Consider the following 22,379-nt stretch of genomic DNA (forward strand, 5'->3'; position numbering starts at 1 on the left):
TTTTGTTTAAAAACTTAGTTAGTCGGGAGTGTTCATAGTTATATATGATGAAAATCGGACCAAGGTTTCTGATCCGCACCGTTAGGATCAGGAATGCCCTTCCAGCTTCCATTTTCCCCAGTACCTACAATATGTACTCATATTTTTCAAATCAAAAGTGAATAAGCATGTTCTAGGCAAGCGCGCTCTACCTTAGGCTGCATCATCGCTTACCATCAGACGCAGTCAAGCGTTCGTCTATAAACATAAAAAAAGGAGACCGCAACAAAATTGCGATTTACTTTTTTTTACACAATGAGAAGGGGTTAAGGCCGTAGTCCACCACGCTGGCGCAAAGCGGATTTATGGACTCCACGCACCTTTAAGAACATTATATAGAACTCTTAGGCATGCAGGTTTCGTCACAGTGCTTTCCTTCATCGTTGAAACAAGTGATATTTTAATTAAACTAACACGCGAACATCTAACTTTTAAAAATTAGATGTTCGTGCTGGGATTCAAACTCCCCGAAAGTGAAGTCGAGCTCCTACCCATATCACCGCTTCTCATCACTAATTAAGACATAAATGAAGTGACAGTGGATTTAGTGAAAAGATTGAGTTTCATCATTAATTAAGAATTTAATTATATAATTTAAATTCATTATTTTTCTTTATATTCATCAATACCTATTCAATCAATATTATTACTGTATATTAAGTACGATGTATCAAATTTTCTATTAGTATATAAGAAATTACTTGGTTCTGGTATTAAAGGCTATTTATTTTAAATGCCTTATGATCTACCCTATTGATTCAAACTCACCCGCTGTAGGAGCCGTGAACGAAGTCTTAGTCGGTATAGGTTCCAAGGTCTGCTCCAGAAAGTCTAAGATATGTGGGCTGATGATTGTCTCTTCGGGTATACTTTGCAATGTGATCCAGGCAAATAAAGATGCTTTCTTAGTGCCAACTTTGCGCGCGCTTGGGTTGAGCGGAATGTTGGGCATCGTTTGCGGAGATGCTGAGTCTTCTGGTAGAGTTTTTGATTCGTAATGTACCTATTAAAAATGTTCCGTAATTATATATGGTATGATATGGTTATGAGTTTGAAATAATACATCAAATATATGACTCAAATATACGATGTAGAAAATAAGTATCACTTTAGGTCGAATTTAAAGGTTCAGATGAAGAATTCTTTATTCATGTAGGCCTATAACTGGCACTTTTGAAGCGTTTATACAATATATCTCCTAATCGTTTATACAAAATTATCTCATAATGTGAGGAGATGGTGAGTTACAACATTAGGTTAACTTAAACCTACAGCTAGGTTTCCAAACGCGCCCTTGTCTCAAAAGAACCCATAAAAAAATACCCGGGTTTTTTCAATTAATATTTAAGCATAGTTAGAGCAATTCATACCCAAGCTTTTTTATCTGTTATGTAATCCTCAATATTATAATAGGATTATTCTATAAGCTTATGTTACATACTAACTTTGAAGTTATTGAGAGAAACTGAGATACTTTATACTTTCTGAAAATATTTCAGTTATTCAAGGTAATTGAGTATAACATCAGAAGTGCCATACAGACCTTGAGTTGTAATCCGGGCACTTGGAACACGGTGAGGTCGGGTGGCGGCGGCAGGCGGGCGCGCCGGGTTTCCCCCAGCCCGCCCGAGGCCGAGCGGCCCACGCGAGACTTGCTGCTGCCGCTGTTGATCGTAATGATGAAGCATTATTATTTCGGGGTTACCGTAACCCCCATTTTTAAACTTCCGTAACTAGAAACCTACAACGTTCTGTCTCGTCAATCTGTATGTCTACCCATCTATCCGTACGTCACAGCTTTTTAACAGACACTTTTAATCCGCACTTTTAATGCAAAAATCATCTCATCATATTTCCCTAACGCGCCAAAACAAGTATAACTTCAAAAATTAAACTCCTATAATATGTCACCAATATGCAACACTCTAATTTTGTTTCGATGAAGTAGATATGGCCAAAATTGACTCACAAATACCAAAATCACTAGACTGATACATATCAATGTCTTTCACTTACATTTTCAATTCCTCTTCTTTTCCGGGCTCCTTAGTGTGAAGCACGCACTTTCCGCTGTTGATATGTACCTTCACATCTAACTCGAAGTCAATGTTGGGCTCCGCGGTTTTGGCTTTACTCTGCTTACTTTCGTTCGACTGACTCGGGCCCGGAGTATCCGTAGTGCTAGAACAAACATTATTTTTTACTGAAATGGTGATCCTCAGTTGTTTTTACACTAGCTAGGACATCGAAAAGACACACACAAACAACAAACAAAAGTCGACTGACTGCAGATGAGAAACATCAAAAACGCAGATAACACCTGCTTTAAGGCAGGTGATTAAGACAGTCAGAGTTGATGGTTAGTCAAGAGAGATCACTCACTATGCGCTTTACTTCTTCGCCTATCGCTTGTTTTCTTAGTCTTAATTCTTGAATAATCATATTTAACTTTATAATTTTTTTTTAAGTATGGCTAGATTAAAAAAAGGGGATGTAGAGATTATTTTTGGCTTTAGTTCTCACCTGGTATCCAATCGCTCCCGGGACAGATGCAAATGCGGCGGCCAGGGTGCGGGCAATGAACTCTGTCGCTGGACTCCGCCCTGGAAAGTTACACGGCTGCGCCCCTCCCGACCCTCGCGGGCGTCCCCCCCGCGCGGCCCTCGGAGTGATGACGACCTCGACGGGCCCGCACCTGCGATACATGATCACTAACTTATTCAAGCTATTGACCTTAGTGATGACATTTTTGACTTTGACAGCGGTTTGTTAGGTACCCGAGTGGGTCAAGTTCAGGTTAAGTTTATAATATATATATATCTGGCCCATCTGCTTGTTCCGTCAATTACTACTATATATATATAGTCAAAGTCAAAAATGTCAAAGTCAAAAATGTAACCCTGATGGTAAGTAAATAAATAAATATACTACGACAATACACTCATCGCCACCTAGCCCCAAAGTTAACGTAGGACGTGCTCCTTGCATGCCCTGTGTAGTGTTGATCTATTTATAGGCGATGGTTTTTTGACGGCCGATTGGCGCAGTGGGCAGCTAACCTTCTTTCTGAGCCCAAGGGGTGGGTTGGGTTCGATTCTCACAGCTGGAAAATTGTGTGATGAACATGAATATTTTTCAGTGTCTGGGTGTTTATCTGTATATTATAAGTATTTATGTATATCATTCATAAAAATATTCTTCAGTCATCTCAGTACCCATAACACAAGCTACTTTGGGGCTAGATGGCGATGTGTGTATGCCGACTTTCACACCAACATCCAAAAAATACAATCTTCTATCATTTAGAGGATCAATATCAGCAAACCTCCAGAAGCACCCTAAATGATTTGGGACACATAGTTTAAACACATAGAAATGTTTGAATTAACATCGGCCTTCTCCAAATAAAACTCTATGATTACCTGTGAGAGGGTCACTATCAGCAGAACTCCATGAAGTTCCTTCAATGATGTCAGCGAGACGAGTGTCGTCATCCGCTAACAGTAGTGTTTCGCCTGATTCGCCCACTCCCACGCCCACGCCCAAAGATTCCGCGCCCGAGTCGGGCGGTGGCGCTGAGACAAACGAATGGCTACGATTGGACCCCAGTCCCAGTTTGCCCTTGGTGATCGAGCTCGCGCGCACACTTTGGCGTCGCAGCTTTTGGATCATGTCCCTAGAAAAGTGATCGTTTTTAAGAAAATAAAGAAAGCAGTTTATCTTTTGTGCATCATAGCAAATCAAAGAAGCTATTTCATTAAAGAAAGATTGATAATCAAGATAACAAATATGTCTTTCTATCTTGATCATCATTTTTTATTGTCGAAAAACGAAAGATTATGAAATATTTTTTTAAGCACATAAAAATGTATTTTAGGCCAAATAAAAAGGTATGTACTGTTACAATATCACACATGTTTGTTTCAAGGGAAAATAATATATAAAATGTGTCTCAACAATTAACATTTATTATTCGAGGGGTCAAACAATAAATGTATGGTACCAATAAAACAAAAGAAAAACATAGTTAATGCCTATAACAAAATTGAAGTAAGTAAATTAAGCTAAAATAAACAAAAATAATGACTTAGTTTCAAATACAAAAAAGTATGCAATAGAAAAAATCATGCAGTTAAAAAATAATTTCTTCATCATTAATTAATTGAAACAATCCTTCAAAGTTTATTGCCGTTTTCTCAGTTGTATTAAATTTATTGAAACAATCCTTCAAAGTTTATAAACATTCTCTCAGATTTAAAACCTAAAAAACGATTACATCGGATGTCGCTGTTCACTTACCTTCGGAAATCTTTGAACACGAGTGCCTCCAAGTCATGCAATCTCCTCATCTCATACTCCACAGTGCTGTGGCTGGCCCCGAGCGCTCGTAGGTCATTGATAATCTTCGCTTGTTCAGTCATCTCTTTCTCGATGAGTTTGGACCGCCGCTTAGCATCGATGCTGGTGTCGAACACGAACGCAGGCAAATGGTCCGTGTATTTACGACGAAAGACTATGCTTTCCTAGAAAACCAAAACTTTGTAGTAGGGATTAATTGAATCGTGTTGAGTCGTTTGTTAATTCGACAACTAAGAAAATTTAAATGCCTCAATTGTGCATTCATTTGGTAAAGTCCAATAAATTTAATTTTCAACAAGATTTATAAGACTTAGAAAATAGGGGAAGTTTTATAATGAAATCCTGCTATTTTGAATGACTTTTACGTTTATTAATTAATTTATTTTAGTTCATTTATTTGCTTTAAGCAACAAGGCCCATATGAAAAAACAGATAAAATAGTAGGCAAAAATTCAAAATAAAAACAATTCCAATATATAAATAAAATTCCCTATGCTACGTATCGGCATTGTTTATCATCAAAAAATATTTAAAACAATACCTGCGAATCTTTACTATTGTCCGCCTCATCATCTAAATCGCTTTCATAATCCATTTTCAGTATATCTTCTTCTTCAAAACCTAAAATTTGTATTTACACATTAATAAAACTATTCTTCTCATCAATTTTCAAAGTTTAATAAATTATAACGATCAAGTTTCTGTAATTATTATTATGCTTCAATGTCATAAAAATTATGTAACTATACTAAGGATAAAAAAATACAGAAAGAACACTACATACCAGTAAGCATGGTGAGGGTGTGTCCCAACGCTGACAATTGTTTCCCAACGTTAACGTCAAGGTGTATGTCTACGCCTTCCATTTGCCAGGACACATTCAAGAACCATTTTGCGTTTTCTGCCAAAAAAAACAACAGTATTTTGGTTCGCAATAAGTATACTCAACGAAGGCGTTTATTCTTCCATAGAAGTTGATTCAATTTAATTTAATTTAATTTAATTGGATTTGACTTATTTTATTTCTATCATAGTAATTGTGAATTGTATAATAATATAATTACTACGACTATTAGAGACTAGCTTGTTAAACTTTTAAACTTTTAATAACTTCAATAGAACTTATATATGCATGCTGAAAAATGTTTCTTTAAACAATCTAAAAGAAAATTTAACTCAGCAACGACCCCGACAGGGCCTCGTGTCCATCATATCATCAATTTTTTGGAGGTACATCGAAACAATTCAGTAAATAATTATTGAATACTGAAATATGATAACGTTTACAATAATCAGAGTATAAAAATAAATAAATGGAAGAGGAACAAATCAAGGTTTTGCGAATAAACATCAGAAAGCTAACGCAAAGAAGGCTTTGTAGATTGTTTTGTGAAGTAAGTTTTTACTACATTTGAGAGTAAAAAACAAAAAAATACCATTATGTTTCGCCGCAGTAGTCCGGCTGCAGACTTCGTAGGTTCCCTCAGAGACGCAGCAAACATTGATGCAAGCTTCACCGGGATCCGGTTTCCAATCGTCCAGGGAAGCCTCGAAATCGTCAGCGAATCGCAAGCATAGGCCAACGAACCGACCCTTACTGACGAGGGAACCAGAGCTACAGGCGGAAATGCTGGTACTCTCGAGGGTTACGACAACTGCGCCGCGGGAATCCACCTCGTAACCTCGACCCCATGTCGTCTGATGATGAAATCAGATTATTAATGAGGGTTCTCAAGCATCCATTGGTTAGGTGATAATGATAAAGGTACAAAAGAGTATGGTATCCGCACTATTCCTGATTATACAATACACAGTTTTTAATGCGATTTTATTTGTTTGTCATAACTGAGCAGCCAATCAATTCTATTTTTGGAATAGAGTAATATAAAATGAGGGTGAGTAACATAGGTCACAAACGGTTCCCACGGGATTTGAGAGAAAACCGTCGTAAAAACGGAGATTGCAATAGCTAGATAAAATATTTATCAAAATTTTAGGTTATATTTAACACATATATAACCCAAGCAAACAAACGACAATTATTTCAATAATTAAGACAAATAACAACTTCAGACATATATTCATTCATAACAGAATCAGATTTACAGTGCAGGAAAGTTAAGCTAGAATAATCGCTAGACCATAATACAATAAATTGTATTCACAATCACAAATACACTTACCAATGGAGGCTGGTTCAATGGCAAACATATGCCAATATCATCGACATTGAGTTGGAGAAATAATGTACTGAGATGGGGTGGTGATATGTTGGACGTCAGTTGTACCTAGAATTACAATAAACGTTATTTATTGCTAGACTATCTGATGTTTAATGTTAATATTGTACATTTAATTGACTCCGTCTATACTATCTAACATATATTTGCAGAATATATCTTCATAATCTATCCACTCAGCCTAATTCTTATACTTAATAGCCCAGTAATGAGACAAATTTAAGTCTAACAATGCAATGAAAGCTTTATCTAGATAGCTATCATTTGCCCAATCAGTTTTTGTACTATTGTTTAAGATGGCATGGATGATTGACACTTAAACGCTGTCAAATAAATGCCCAACTTGGGGATAATGATCCAAAATGTAGAACTTCAAGATACAATCTAAAGTATGGGACGGACGCACTGCAATGCAATTTACCTTCTCGAAAACCTGTTGAGTAGCAGTAAGAACTTCTTTGGTGAGGTTCATCCGTTTTTCGTTCCAATACTCATACGCGTTCTTATAGTTGAGCCACACAAGTATCGCCTTGTCCACCGCTACCGGCTGTATGTAAATGAGCGGCCGCTTCAGGGTTATGAGCACCACTTCCTTGTCGTCCTCGCATACAATCTCGTCTTGGAACGCGTTGCGCATCGCTGTGGGTAGTTTCAACACTTTTAACACCAAGATTCGTTGGATACAACGCGGTGAAAATCGACACTAAGAGGGGAAAAAACCTTTGTGTGCTTCGAATCGAAATGTTCCAAATATAATTTTGACAGCAGTATCGAAATGACGGCTGTTTCATATTTCGATACATGTATTCTGTATTAAAATGCGAATCCTTGGCGCTGTAGTATAAGTGAAAGAATCCAGGTTGAACCCGGCAAATACTTAAAATTGCATAGTTCTGGCCCAAACACAATGTGCATTAGAATTTATAACAGAATCCCAGAATATATTGAAGAAAAATAAAACGATAACGTGTTCTTATTTACCCTTAAAATCTTTTTGAATAGTCAAACTTATTGTAATTTATTATTAAACGGTCCGCCTCACTACTATTCCAATTGCTGCGCTTTAACAGGGTTTTCATTAGAACTGCTTTTGATTAATTTGAGATTACTGGGTATGTATCATGAATGTGTAAAATGCAAATAAATTGATATTTGGGAATTTACAACTTCTGGATTGTCTCCGGTCAAACCTTTAGTTTCCTTAAGACTTCGGCTTTAATAATACGCTTACCAATTCTGGTGTTGAAGAAGGCGTACTGTTGGAATTCCGGCTCCGCTTCCTCAAACATTGCGTTACGTATGAGTTGACCGAGGCTAAGATTCACGTCGACCTAACAAAGACAACACATTGAAACACATTTTCCTAAACTATTGAATAATGAGGAATTTTAGTAGTAATAGTAGAGCATTTTGTTACAGAGCTTGTCCGGAGAAGTACGACCACCATGATTGTTTCTGCCTCAAAGCAGCATTGTTTCAATGTGGTGCCCTTAAGACGGGAACTAAAGGGCATGGTTGTCAGTGTAAACACACGAATAAGAGGCTTATATATGCTTCAGGGTAATAGACAAAGGGAGGAACGTAGCAGGATGTGTTTCTTGCATGCACTGATTAGGGTTGCCTTGTATATAGGCGATGGTTTTCCACTTACCATCAGGTGGGTGCTAGGCCCATCAATAACTACTATTAAAAAAATGAGCAAACTATACTACGTACCTGCGCACGAGCAAATAAACGAAGTCCATGCGGGCCAGCGGGCTGCGGCACGTTCTGAACGCGGTTGGACAGTTCAAACTCCACCGCGCCCGTCTCCAATCGCACTGCTGAGTTGCTAGGCGTCGTCGCCGTCAGTTGGATACGCTGACGTAGGAAGGATATACAAATCAATGTTATTCATGCCATAGTGTAAGCGAGACAGAAGCCTTCGATATTTTCTCGCTTTACTACATTTAGGGCATATAAAACAGGTATAACACAGGCTCCATAGTTTTTTTCACTTGAAAAGATTAGTATAACATTTATCAGGCCCAAATTATCCGACAATTTGATTTGTCCTTCGCTGCGACAAACTGTCAGAATGGATAGACAATTCGGGGAGAGATGGCATTAATTGAGATTGGTATAAAATTATGTGTAACATGTGAAACAAAGTAGTTGTTAAAATGAACTTACCTTGATTCTGATGAGCAACGAGAATAGTATTCTGCTAAATGCAGACGAGGAAACTTCTTCCTCGTTCCACAGCGGCACTGGCTTCTCACCTCCGTACACTTTCTGAACTACTTCATTAACTTCCTGAAAATTTCGATTTATAAAAAACAGATAAATTACTTCACACTCAAAGTCACTCGATGGAGCACATAATCCAGCGCTGCCCCATCTATTCACACCGGGGATTGCCGAAGGACCATTTTAATCTCCCTGCTCGGATTGTCATATGCTTGGAGAATCTGGACATTGACTACCTATTCATATGTAGACAAAATCAAATGTCGTTATTTAAACCGCTTATTCTTAGAAAATGCCATACGACCAAATAAATAACCGGTTAATTCAAAAGATCAATTATAATATACTAGTGACGACAGATCAGAATACAGTTGTCACCACCCCTCCTCTTCTCACGGATTTGTACGAGGCGACTAAGGGTATATAACGGAGAACGAGCAGCATCCTCTGTGCTACTACTGCAATCACCAACCCGTCTGCCCAGCGCGGTGATTATGTGCAAACTCTTCCGTTAGGAGAGGCCTTTAATCCAGCAGTTGACAGTTACAGGCTATTGATGATTGGTAAATTATAATTCTGGATTTCAGTGTGAAATAAAATTACTTCATCTACCCAAAAAATATTCAAATGTGTAAATTTGCATATGTATTCGCGTACATTGAATATGCAATAAGCCCGACATTTCTGTAGTAACAATGCTCGAGTATCTAAAGCCTGTTTACCTTCATAAACACCTTCTGCACGAAGACAAGATGGTTCAGCAGATCGGTGGAGAGCGTGTGTTCGAACAGGCCGATATCTGCCGTTGCGGATAAGTAGCGTCCCGCGCGCAACACCACGCCTTCCGGAGCCGCTGAATAGATGAATACGCAAAAGGTCAATCAAGCACGCTCACAAACTAGCCTAATATACACATCATCATCAAATCAACTCATTACCGGCTCAGAGAAGGGCACGAGTCTCCTCCCACAATGAGATGGGTTAAGGCCGTGGTCCACCACGCTAGCCCGGATTGGTGGACTCCACACGCCTTTGAAAACATTATGGAGAATTCTCAGGCATGCAGTTTTCCTCACGATGTTATCCCTCAACGTTGGAGCAAGTGATTTAATAATAATAATAATAAAATTTTATTTCAGGCATAGATTTAATTATTGGGTGCGTTCTTATTTTTTTAATTGCTCTTTCCTAGACTTAATTATGGCTGTAAATATGTCAAACGTTAGTTATAAGGATCATAGATATAGGGAAGACACTGCCTCTTGTAACCCACAAGAAGAATAACCGATTTATATAAATATACATTCAATATTGTAGTTGGTTTAACATTTTTTTATGTTAACATAATACTCTACTCTGTGATGTTACAGTGCGCGAACCACGACTCTATCGTCCGGTCGCTGACCCGTGTACGTGACGTTGTCGAATCACATGTATTGGGTTCCACAGTGTAATGTCACTTTATAGAAATCACATAATTTATATTTATTTTTAATGAAATAAATTAATACTTAATATTGAAAAGTCGTAGAACAAATATTGTTAGCTTTAGGCCGAGAGCTTTTTGGTATTTTCTATTTAACCCTATTTATGTACATAGTTTCACTTCTATCGGCAGTCAATAAGGACTGTCCCGCATGTTTTATTTTTTTTTTAATTAAAAAAATCCCGTTTCCTTTTAATTTATGTGTATGTATGTAAAGTTTATTTCTTATGTTGCAATGTCAGCCTACCTTGACTGGTATCCGCGGCATCGCCATTAGCACCGTCGGCGGAGCTGTCGGCGTGTGGCGGTTGCGCGGGGTGCGCGTCCGACGATGGGTCGTTGCAGTCCAGCACGCGCGCGCGGCACGACACGGCCGGCAAGGCGACGGACGCCGCGGCCGGTATGTTCGCTTCCGTTACCTGTACGACACAACACAATTATCAACCCATCAAACATCGTTATCAATCCATCAATCATCATTATCAATCCATCAATCATCATTATCGATCCATCAATCATCTTTATCGATCCATCAATCATCTTTATCAATCCGAATCCGATTTCCACAACAGGACAATGTTAGTGTATTGAACATGAATGTTTTTCAGTGTCTTGATGTTTATCTATGTATTATAAGTATTTATGTAGATATATTTTTCATAAAATTATTCATTAGTTATCTTAGTACCTATAACACAAGCTTCTTTTACTTTGGGGCCTGATGGCGATATGTGTATTGTCGTAGTTTATTTATTTATTTATTATTAACCCATCAATCTTCATCATCAACAGTCGACGGCTGATTTCAGGCTGGTCTCTCCCAATGGCCCATAACCACCAAGCTGGGCAGACGGGTTGGTGATCGCAGTTATTTGTAGAAGTAGCACAGAGGGCGCTGCTTAGTTTTATCTCCAATATAAAAAAGAATTCAAAATTCAAATTTAAAATTTATTTATTCATGTAGGCCTATCACAGGCACTTATGTAGCGTTCATACATATACGTTTACATAACTGAAAGGATGGAGATAACTTCGTTCGCCAACTTAATCCTAAAGCTACGAGGGTTCCAAACGCGCCCTGGTAGAGAGCCCACAGCAAACTTAGCCGGGTATTTTTTTTTTTTTGAAAAATAAGATAATGCGGTCCGCCTGTTGCGCTCTGGCGGACATTAGTGAGTGCGACAGAGAGCGCAGCAGTCAGCGAGCTTCACCTGTAGCTTGGTAACGAAGCTGAGCGAGTGGTGCGGCAAGTCGACGGTGAAGTGCGCGCGGCCCGCCGTCACGCCCGCGCTGTGCACGCGCTCCATTTTGTACTGCGCCTGCAGCGACGGCAACAACGCCGCCGTGATGCTCAGGCTCTGCGGGGACAACAGGCATTACCATCACCATCACCATCACCCACACATTACCTACTCATAATAAGAAGGGTGTGTGTCCACCACGCTGGCCAAGTGCGGATTGGTATATATTTATTCCCCACTTGTTTTTTTTCGATTGGTCAGGTACTGGGTTAGATCTCCGGGTTGGGATAATGAAAAGTATTAGGTTTTTTGTATAAATAAATTCTTAGTTATCAGCCCGGAGTTCGGAAACTGGCGGTGTATCATCCTCGTGCTCTCTTTCCTATTGGAATACGAGAGTGAGGGAACAGACACTTCACTTAAGTTAGCGCACGCTTGTGCGCTACAATATCTACCGCATAGTTAGAAAATCCCTCTGGAGGTTGACAACCATGGACAACTTGGCTATCATACGTTATGTTAACTGAAAATGTTATAATCAATGCAACCTCATATATTTTAACCGTTGAAAAACAAAGCATTTGCCCGTTTAGTTAACATTATGTTAAATCAAATTAAAGTAGCGCGCGATCGCTGATGGGAAGTTTACGTCTATGAGTAAGTTATTCGTGATACTTATAATAATAATAATCATTCATTTCAGACGTTTCCATCCATAGATTGTATATTAGTAACGATATTTCCTTATTAACGTCCTACTGCTGGGCACATGGCAGCAGTGGCGTGCATAGCCCTTGGACCCAGGGTATGCACAAGGTGTTCAACACAAACATAAAGTAAAATTTAGATTTTAGATATGTCGGTTTATAATCAAATTAATTTACGAAATTTATATCTTTGATTGATTTAATACTATCGTGTATCTACTGCTAATTGAATAAAAGTACATACCCTGATTTACGTCACAAAATTATGACACACCATTCGGCAGCATTTTCTAAGCACACTGATGATGATAATATATTTTTCCAACATATCATGTTTTTAGCGTCTTTATGAAAATTATTAAGATCACAATATCCTTTATCATTCCACACTTTACGTATATTGGACAATAAAACAAAATGAAAGCAAAATAATCGATTGGTGTGTACAAAGCCGCTTAGCCAAGAATAGTTATCGTAATATTTATTATTAAACATACGTGTTACTTTATCACCTTTTTTTTGGGATATTTGTAACATTGGTACACACCTTCCTTTGCGAATGATTTCTAATTTTACGATATAGGGATAGAAATTAAAGTTTTCTCTAAGTACTTTTTCCAGGCACACTGAACCCAAACAAAGGCCACACGAATATGCTTTCATTATAAAATTAATGAATAAACTATAAATTAACCTTAACACACTATCACTCAAACTTTTATAAGTTACTGAATGTATGCACTTGAACCGTTTATTTATCACCAACGCCATTGAGCATTGTTCGAAGGTAAACAATAATGGCGATTGAATATGCCAATGAAAATATTGCAATCGAAATTAGTCAAAATATGTTTTTAATTTTTTTGTAAGTATAGGTTAGAACGCTATTTTACTTTGATATGTAAACAATAAATAAAAACAATATTTATTGTTAACTTTCTCACTTTCCAATGATTCCTGAAAAACGTAAACTATTCATTTGTCATAATTAAGACAGCGTTTGATTTCATAACTCATTTTTAAAACGAAAGACTAATTTGATAATATTAGTTCCTTAATTTTCTTAAAAGACACTGTAAGGTATTTACACTTGTTAATGATATGTTTATTTCTAAAAAAGAATAATGGCAGTATACAACAATTACAGTATAAAACAAACCAAGCAAATCATTTTTTTCATAAAAAAATCAAACACGTAATTGATTGTACACTTCCGTAAGCAGTGCTTATAGACACCTACACTTAGAGAATTTATGAATGAAACTGTTCACACAAGACCGATGCTAATCTTGTAAGTACAAGCGCACGATTATACAGACGGCGCAGTCACTACCGATTTTTAAAAGACTCCTTAAAAAACATTTTATGCCACCCTAATTCGTCATTTTTTTTTTTTTTTGCTTCGGAGTCACTTTTCTTTGTGTTGTTGGCTTGTACTTTGTATGATATAGTAATTGATATATATATTTATTTTTAATTTGTTAACTGCTCTTCTCCTGTGTACAACCTAACCCTTAAGTCTGTGTTTTTTTTTGTTTTTTCCTTTCCTTGATTGGGTTGCCTGGCAGAGATCGCTTTTTAGCGATAAGGCCGCCCATTGTACCTGTGTTTTATTGTGTTGTTTTTGTTTATAATTTAATTTCTGTTAGGTGTACAATAAAGTGTATTTTCATTTTCATTTTCATTTTCATTTCATTTCATTTCATTTCATTATAACATTACACGACACACACTACTAACTTGCACGCACACATCTAGCAGAACGATTCTTTCTTTGGGCGTGATTATTTTATTTGATATTTCTATGCAACAGTAGATGGCGTCATATGTCGAGTTATTTATAATAATTGATTTACCCTGCAATCGATAACATGAGATTTAAATAATAATATAGGTATTTTTACGTGTTTTAAAAGGTAAATGTTTAGCATTTACGGTTAGAAATTAAAATACGAAGTAGAAGATTTTATTTTGTACGCTATACGCCTCGCGCGCGCTGGTTGCGCTGTCGCCTGTCTAGCGACAATTGACCTAGAAGTTTGGCCGCTCATTACTAGATGGGGCTTTCATATATTTTTTACTTAGTGTTTTTTTAATTACAAAACTTTAATGGTCCTATCTGAAGGCTCTTTAAGACCCTGAGGGTAGGGTATGCACTGCTTATTTGCATATATGCAATGCACGCCACTGCATGGCAGGCCTCCTCTCTCATAGTAAAGACTCTTATCCAATGCTGGCTGGTGGGCTTAAACGTCTATCGTCACTAGTAATCACTAAGTTAGTATTGATTAGGCAAAATCGCTGGATATGTTTAAAAATGCAGTTAAAGCTTATTATCTTGCGCAATAAAACGACTGGTTTTTATTTTTAATATAGCTTTTCATAATATATATTAGTTTATTATTTTTATATTTATTTGATATATATATTTGTAATATTTTATTTTATGTTTTTATTTGTGTATATTTTGTTTATGTATTCGTATGTAGTTATTTTAATGTAGGTTTGTAATAATTTAACACCACCTATTTGTTCTCGCTCTTATTGTCTCCTAATCCTTAGGTTGCCTGGCAGATATCGCTTTTAAGTGATAAGGCCGCCTTTTGGATTCTACTCCAGTTTTTTCTGTTTCTTTCTATTCGTCCTTTATTTTACAAACGTCCTTTACAAATAAAGAGTTTAAATAAATAAATAAATAATAAAAAACAAAAATCATATGCATCTTATATCATTTCGTTGTACGGGTTCTAACCTGCAGCACGAGCGAGAATTGCAGCTGCAAGGGTTGCAGCAAGGGGTCGGAGGGGGGCGCGGGCGGGGTGGGGCGCGGCGCGGGCGGGGGGCTCCGCTCCTCCTCCTCCTCCGGCGCGCCGCCGCCCGCGCCGCCGCCGCGGGACAGCCGGGACGAGGTTCTGGTTACACCGAGTTCCTGGAAAAGTCCCTAGTTTTTAAAGTGAAACTTCTTTAGGCGCGACTAGGGAGTAACTCAGATTTTTTTCTGACGGAAGTAACGCTTACGTCCGACGTCTGTGTAGTTTCCGCTATTTGAAAATAATAATAATCAATTAGGATTATTCAATATTTTCAAACGGGTCAAGTGTGAATTGCAAAGTGAATAAAAATTCAAAAGTTTAAAGTTTTTTGAAAATTTTTACATAAACTATTAATACATTTTCTGACGATTGCGACATTATGTAATATTCAATGACAAGGTTATATTGACATGTGCTGATCTAACCTTCAATTTTCTACTGTCAATTATTCTTTTTAACAAATGAATAATTGAGAGTAGAAGAATATAATAACTGGGTTTATACCTCTATATATAAAAAAAATAAAATATATATATTTATAAAATGGGAAAGTGATATTAATGTAGTGAATTTAAATAGAATATAAAATTAAATAGTGAATTTTAAATGAAATGACGGTGTCCCAGGAATATTTTACTCTTACATCAATAAATAACAATAAAAGTTTTACTTCAATCGCGCGTAAAGGTTACACACGCACGAACGCACGCACGTCGTACGCACGCACATACACCCACACCAGACGGACGGGTGTGACGGTCTCATGGCCACTGACCTGCAGCGTGGAGGACAGCTGGCGGCTGGAGCGCGTCATGACGCCGTGCAGGGCCACCGGGTGCTGCGGGAGGTCCACCCGCACGCTGCCGATGGACGCCAGCGCCGTGGCGCCCAGGCGCCCGCCCTCCCACGTGTACAGCGCCTGGCTCTTGCCCACGCTCACCCGCACCACCGTCCTGCAGACCAGTTCCAAGCATAGGTCAAAGTCAAATGTTTACATAGCGATCTCTGCCAGGCAACTGATGTACTAAAATACAGCTCATGACGAGAGGTGGGTTTTGCATATAAATATATTTATATGTATATGTTTAAAATTTTAAATTTATTTGTATATACTCAATATTGGATGATATAAGTTACTAGGACTGGCTGTTTTAATGTTAGCATGTTTTCTAATCTTTTATAGAGGATTCATATTATGGGTTTACATAAAGTCTTGCGTTCAACTGTTGAAAATTAGGTATTAAAACACTCGTGTAATACTGTTATCACGTATATTCGTGTTTTAATACCCGTTATCATATATATACAGCGGTGATAGCTCAGTGGGTAAGACTTGGACTTCACTATCAAGGGGCCGAGTTTGAATTCCAGCACTCGCCTCTAAGTTAAGTGTGTTTTAAGCAATTTAAATATCACTTGCATAAAGGGTGAAGGAAAACATTGTGAGAGAATCACAAAGATGTGTGGAGTCCACCAATTCGTACTGGCCCATTATGGTGGACTACGGCCTTAATCTCTTCTCATTGCGGAAGGAGACCTTGTAGTGGGCCAATATGATGATGAACATGATTATAAAACAGTAGCATATATAAGTTTAAATAACGCACTGGTGATTCGGCGCCGGTCCTTCCAACAGCACAATAGCAGTCCGCCCCAGGTTTCCGCTGAGGGACCACTGTCTCGCCCGCGACGCGGATAGCGAGGCCTGTAGCGATGTTATTTCCGCTTCCAACTTCAAACCCGATAGTGATGCCAGTAGACGCGTCCGATGGATCCTGAATATAACAATAGTAATTGGCGATGTCATAAGTTATTAATAACACAAATTTGCTTAAAGACTGTCCTAGTAATGTAATAAATGTGAAAGGGTGGATGTTTGTTACTCAATAACGCAAAAACGGCTGGACGGATTTGGCATGCATGTAGCCTTGAAAAATAGCATAGGCTTTTTCCCGATTCGTTAAAAAGTTTCCGAGGGAAAATTGAAAATTGTTTACGAGCTAAGCCGCGGGCAGACAGCTTTGAAATTTGGTATGTTCTCAGTTATATTCCCTACGACTCTGTATTTTGATCTGCCGTCACCACGCGGCACCTTTGTTTCATTCACAATAATTTTTACCTATGCCCTCAGGAGAGAGAGGTTAAATCAGTAAAAATTATATAATGCTTTGAAGTAAATAACTGTACAAAGTTGTCATAAAAGTTACGCAGTGACAACCATAACACAGTGGATTAAAAAGCGATTTCGATAATCTACCTGGCAACACCGACGACAACCATGCCCATGGCAGTGGCACTAGACGAAGAGTTGGAAGCGTTCTGCTCCCGCGAGCTTGGTCGCACCCGTCCACGATATGCCTCGGGCAGCTCCGTTGATACCGAAAACCTGCACATAATAATTATATCAATCGTCTTAGCATATTTGGCCGTTGATCCACAGACCTCCTAGTCACAAGAAAGATTTGAACTTAGAGACCTCTTTATCTAATTGTTGGTTCTTAATCAATCAATATTATTACATGGTAGTGATAATCAAATCATTATTGTCAATTCATTACCAACCCACTTCAGGGCACGGGTCTCCTCCTCCTCTTTGGACTCGCGTTTACTCACGCTGTTTTCCTTTACAATTCAAGCAAATAATACTGAATTGCTTAAATGGTACACATGACTTCGAAAGGTTTGAGGTACATGCTGGAGATCGACCTCGGTTCCCCGAAAATGAGGTCGAGACGAAGACTTCACAGCTCGACACTGGAATCGAGTCCAGGCCTTCGTTATGTGATCAAACATCTTAACTTCGAGAACAGATCTTTTGATAAACTGGTTTGATGCAAGCAACCAATTATCAGTTTTCCTTCCAAAGTGTTATCGTCTCAATGTTGCCTGTCTGTCTATATTCTACAAGATATATTTATGAACTATTTAATTTGATTCCCTCTTAGCTTTTTACTATCGAACACGCACTGCAAAGATTGGTAATGCCTTCGGTTTTTAACACCATCTATAATGGATACCTTCAAGTCATGAGTGAATCTTTATTTTTTATGTTGCACGAAATCAATGGGTTGAATTCATAAAGCGATGCAGGATGATTCTCAGCATCTAGCCAAACTACTAGCTGGGTCGCTGTAGTGCGACAGCGTGGCGGGTGTACCGGTGGGTGATGGTGTCGGCGTCGGGCATGTTGGCGTACAGGTCCAGCAGCAGGTACACGGTGCGCCAGCAGCGCGGCGCCAGCTGGCCGGCGCGCGGCGCGGGCGGCGGCGCGGGCGGCACTTCCGCCGGGAACATCGGCGTGTGCGCACCCTCGTTCAGCGAACTGTAGCCTGAATTCATTCATGTTACAGTGCAATTCGTGCCCATTTCTCTGATTGAATGATTGTCCGCTTCAGATTTTGTCGATAGAAAAAAACGACAATGTTACCGCTAACGTTATTCGGTATTTATTAAATTTGGGGCAAGTGTTATTTTAACTGTTTATAACGCACATAACCTAGAAAAGTTCGGGTTGCGTGCTGGGATTCGAAATCGATAACTCGAAAGTGTAGCCGAAGTCCTAACCACTAGTCTATCACTGCTGTAAGCGAGCATAATAATCTGTAAATTATAAATATTGTATAGAAGTAACAATTCCTATTTTTTTTATAATTAACTGATTAAATTGCTTTTTTTAATCCAAATACTTACCAAGCTTCCCCTTAACAGTTTTCCCCGTAGATCTCAACTTCTGCGCAAATGATTGCGGTCTAGGTCTGGGTGGAGTGGCAGTTTCTTTATCCGTTCCCAGGACAGCACTCAATTCTGGGTCTAACGTAACCGGGAGGTCCCACTTCGGCTCCAACACAGCGTACTGGCTGTCTTTGTCCAGTGACGACATACTCACTACGTTTTCGGGGAAATCTGAAACTAAATATAGATGATCATATTAATATATTTTTTATATACTACGACAATACACACATCGCCATCTAGCCCCAAAGTAAGCGTAGCTTGTGTTATGGGTATTAGATGACTGATGAATACTTTTATAAATAATATACATAAATACTTATAATATACACATAAACACATGAACTTTGATTGACCTTAATCTGTTAATTTACATTTCAATCTGCCAAGAATGCTATTAATAATTCAACATTGACTCTGGGTGGGTGGTGACTAAAGTAGTCTCAAGACCAAGACTTTTCGCCACTAGACGCTAGCGGCTAGAGGATATAAATAACAAAGAAGGAATGAAAAAATAACAAACGCGGTAAGTATTTTAAAATACCTGATGGATGTTTGTCGTGCCGCCGCGACGTGTTGGTCTGCGTGCGCAATTCACTCTGAGTGTCCTTCACGTTCTGGTACATGTTGCTGATCTGGTGCAGCAGTCTAAGCAGGGGCATGTTTACCTGGACAAACATTATATTCGAACTTTAACAATGGAATAACCATTGTTAAAGTTCGTTTTTGGTAAACGCATATTCTGTGACGAGTTGTACCGAGGCGGAAATCGCTATAAGTCATATCACGCACGTTTTACTAATTACACACGCTCGGTATGGGGCTAAATACACAAAAGCGAAACGAGCGAGCGAGGACACAGCGTCTTTCACGTTGCCATTGGTAACACACTGATCAACCAACAATTAATTAAACTTGATTCAACATCCAGTTCGCAAAAAGCTTTGTTGCTGTTGGGTGTAACAAGCAAGACTTTGGCTGTGATCTCTAATAATTGTAGACAACTCAGTCCTAAGATACCATCAGATGCAAGTCGGTATAAGTGAGCTAAACTATAAAGCTTGCATTGCCATGCATTAGCAATCTTAGAACCTATATCTTTACTAGCTCGATTTTAAACCTATTATTGCTTTATATCGCTGGTTTATTGAAGAAGGACATATGTATTTTTTTAACTTAACGCTTTAACTAACTTAAACTAACTTGATTTAACGCGGACGAAACTGCAGGCGAATTCTAGCAAAAAAAAAAAAGTGCTCACCTGCTGCGATATAAATCTGATGCTGATGTTAAAGTTAAGCATAGTGCTGATGTGCTTCTTCAGCTGCCCACGAGAGATGTATAGCACGTTTTGACGCTGGATGAGATCGTCTACAGCCATGTCGGCCACCTTCTTCAGGTCCACGTCAATTGAGATCTTCTCGCAGAGGAACGCTGGTGTTTCTGAGGGGATGTCCGCTTGTGGCATGTTGGCTGAAGTAAGTACAAAGTAGAACGCTATAGTAATGAACTCCCTGAATGATAAATAATAAAGTGATAAACTTAAACACTTAATTATTCTTCAACCAGGTTGAAACTAAACCATTCTCGAGCACACTCAAGGAGAGAATGCTCACGAACTGTTTTACTACAATATCTTATAGAATACCAAAGGGCAAGAGATCTTGCGACTATGTTCAAACCTTGAAGGTTAGAACCCAAGGCTTGAAGCTGGAGAAGATATATTATAGAATTTATAACGTATATATATGAGATGGTCCAACAAAATCATACCTTTTCCTTTACCGGTTTGATGTCGCCTGTCTCGCGCAAGCTCGCCCACCACGATGTCAATGCGAAACACGTCAACCCACGCCAGCAGGGACAACTTGGAGCCGAGGGACTCCAGCCCTGACCCACCTTCAGCTCCAACTCCTTTCACTTTTGATTCACCTGTACGGAAGATTGTTGTTTAGGCTATATTTCTAAGACTGATAGGTTTATACTGGTTAACAATCATACGTTGTTAAGAGATTGTCTAGGTGAGGCCTCCACATCCAGGTATTTCGTCCCAGAAACATGGATGAGTAACATTGAGTGATTTAATTAAAAGACAACCAAATGAGGAGGCCACCGCTCAATTCTGCATTGAAACAGCGTTAAAGTTGGAACCTTTGAATACCTTGTTCAAGACGGCTTACTATTGCAGAGTACAAGGAAAGTAAATTAGCAAAAATGTAATATAGTAAGCAAAAATGGAAGCACATACACATAGACTAAAGCACTTCCCATAAGATTATTTTGTCTTCGTTTCTTCGAGTGGAATAGAAAATAACTCACCATGAGCAACCTGATGAGGAGAAACCCCTAGCGCGGACAAGAAGGGCTGGAACACCAGGTGTGCATCCAACAGCATGAGTGAGCCCTGCAGCGGGTACAGGCTGCACGCAGGCATGGCGGCCGCCACGGCGCGAGGGTTCATCTTCGATGGCGGTATTATCTGCTTTTTGCTCTTCGGCTCCTGTTTAAAATGTGTTATCATCATCAAATAATAAACTAAAATAATATTTAGGCTAAATTGATTTATTGATTTTCGGAGTTCATCTCAATTCAAAGTAGAACTGCTACGAAATTAATCGAATAAGCTATCTAAGGCATAATACCTCTTCTACCTTAATAAGGTCTTGCTCGTTTAGTCATCAGCACACATGTTTTCGAACAAACTAGAGATTTTGCACTGAACTGCCCTGCAGCAGGGATTTGAGCTAAGTCGGTCGGTGGTCTACTACTTACCACTTTGATAGGCTCCTGCTTTGCCATCCATTGGTAAAGGTCTTCTCGAGCCCGGTCGCTTGACATGTTGTCTTGACTGCCTTGGGAATACAGCGAAGGATTTGAGCCGACCGTAGGTAGATCTTCTTTTAGGGTTCCATAATCTAATGTGAAAAATATACTTACTATAAAGAAGTGAATTTAGAAGTGACAAATAATTTCTAAATAATTCGCAAGAAGGAACTTTTTTTTATCCATTATTGATGATGATTATAGAATATATAAAATCACGTATTCAAAGAAAACGAAAGTTGTGAATATAAAGAGTACGATTTTTAAAATGGAATGTATATATTGTGTACTGTAACTTAGTACTTTTGTAACTTCAACTTGTTACTTTAAAAAATACACTTTTATTCACTTACTGGCTATAGCGTCATCTTGGAATGGCGTTTTTCTGGTGAAGGGCAACGACGGGAAAACAAGGCTAGCCCGACTGCTCTGCACAGCTCGCACTGTTGTTACAAAAACAGAAGTTTTACATAAAATCTAAAGGATACGGTAATGAAAACGCAAAATGAGAGTAGCATCGTTTCCATATTATCCAACCTGGTTCAACCCGATAGGCAAGCAATAGCCAAACGTTTTATTAAATGGTGTCAGCAGCGACTCGCGCCTTAAATATTCACTCACACATTTTCAGTAATAAGGTCAATAATAATCTTAATCTTTCTGTTTTCGTAAGTTATGGCTTATAAGAAGACCTATAAGATACATAGGAA

The 22,379-nt window shown here is 38.7% G+C and overlaps 1 protein-coding gene across 2 annotated transcripts in view; it reads right to left on the reverse strand.

Annotated features, from left to right (window-relative positions):
• LOC120637103 (transmembrane protein KIAA1109 homolog) overlaps nt 1-22,379 on the reverse strand; it is a 55,371-nt gene that overhangs the window by 16,110 nt on the left and 16,882 nt on the right. For both annotated transcript variants that reach the window (XM_039908750.1, XM_039908749.1), the window contains exons 12-40: nt 22,023-22,112; nt 21,619-21,761; nt 21,166-21,346; nt 20,620-20,778; nt 20,108-20,319; nt 19,391-19,514; nt 18,805-19,023; nt 18,272-18,443; nt 17,372-17,500; nt 16,722-16,889; nt 15,890-16,067; nt 15,054-15,230; nt 11,565-11,711; nt 10,601-10,772; nt 9,590-9,720; nt 8,811-8,933; nt 8,355-8,498; nt 7,870-7,969; nt 7,060-7,277; nt 6,582-6,686; nt 5,835-6,096; nt 5,183-5,299; nt 4,940-5,019; nt 4,339-4,562; nt 3,462-3,715; nt 2,563-2,734; nt 2,056-2,220; nt 1,583-1,703; nt 808-1,042 (exon numbers count right to left, since the gene is read on the reverse strand). In XM_039908750.1, coding sequence (XP_039764684.1) covers nt 808-1,042; nt 1,583-1,703; nt 2,056-2,220; nt 2,563-2,734; nt 3,462-3,715; nt 4,339-4,562; nt 4,940-5,019; nt 5,183-5,299; nt 5,835-6,096; nt 6,582-6,686; nt 7,060-7,277; nt 7,870-7,969; nt 8,355-8,498; nt 8,811-8,933; nt 9,590-9,720; nt 10,601-10,772; nt 11,565-11,711; nt 15,054-15,230; nt 15,890-16,067; nt 16,722-16,889; nt 17,372-17,500; nt 18,272-18,443; nt 18,805-19,023; nt 19,391-19,514; nt 20,108-20,319; nt 20,620-20,778; nt 21,166-21,346; nt 21,619-21,761; nt 22,023-22,112 — 4,722 coding nt within the window. The remainder of the gene's footprint in view (nt 1-807; nt 1,043-1,582; nt 1,704-2,055; nt 2,221-2,562; nt 2,735-3,461; nt 3,716-4,338; nt 4,563-4,939; nt 5,020-5,182; nt 5,300-5,834; nt 6,097-6,581; nt 6,687-7,059; nt 7,278-7,869; nt 7,970-8,354; nt 8,499-8,810; nt 8,934-9,589; nt 9,721-10,600; nt 10,773-11,564; nt 11,712-15,053; nt 15,231-15,889; nt 16,068-16,721; nt 16,890-17,371; nt 17,501-18,271; nt 18,444-18,804; nt 19,024-19,390; nt 19,515-20,107; nt 20,320-20,619; nt 20,779-21,165; nt 21,347-21,618; nt 21,762-22,022; nt 22,113-22,379) is intronic.

The sequence above is a fragment of the Pararge aegeria genome, chromosome 3 (genome assembly GCF_905163445.1).
Source record: "Pararge aegeria chromosome 3, ilParAegt1.1, whole genome shotgun sequence".
In the NCBI taxonomy this organism is placed as follows: Eukaryota; Metazoa; Arthropoda; class Insecta; order Lepidoptera; family Nymphalidae; genus Pararge; species Pararge aegeria.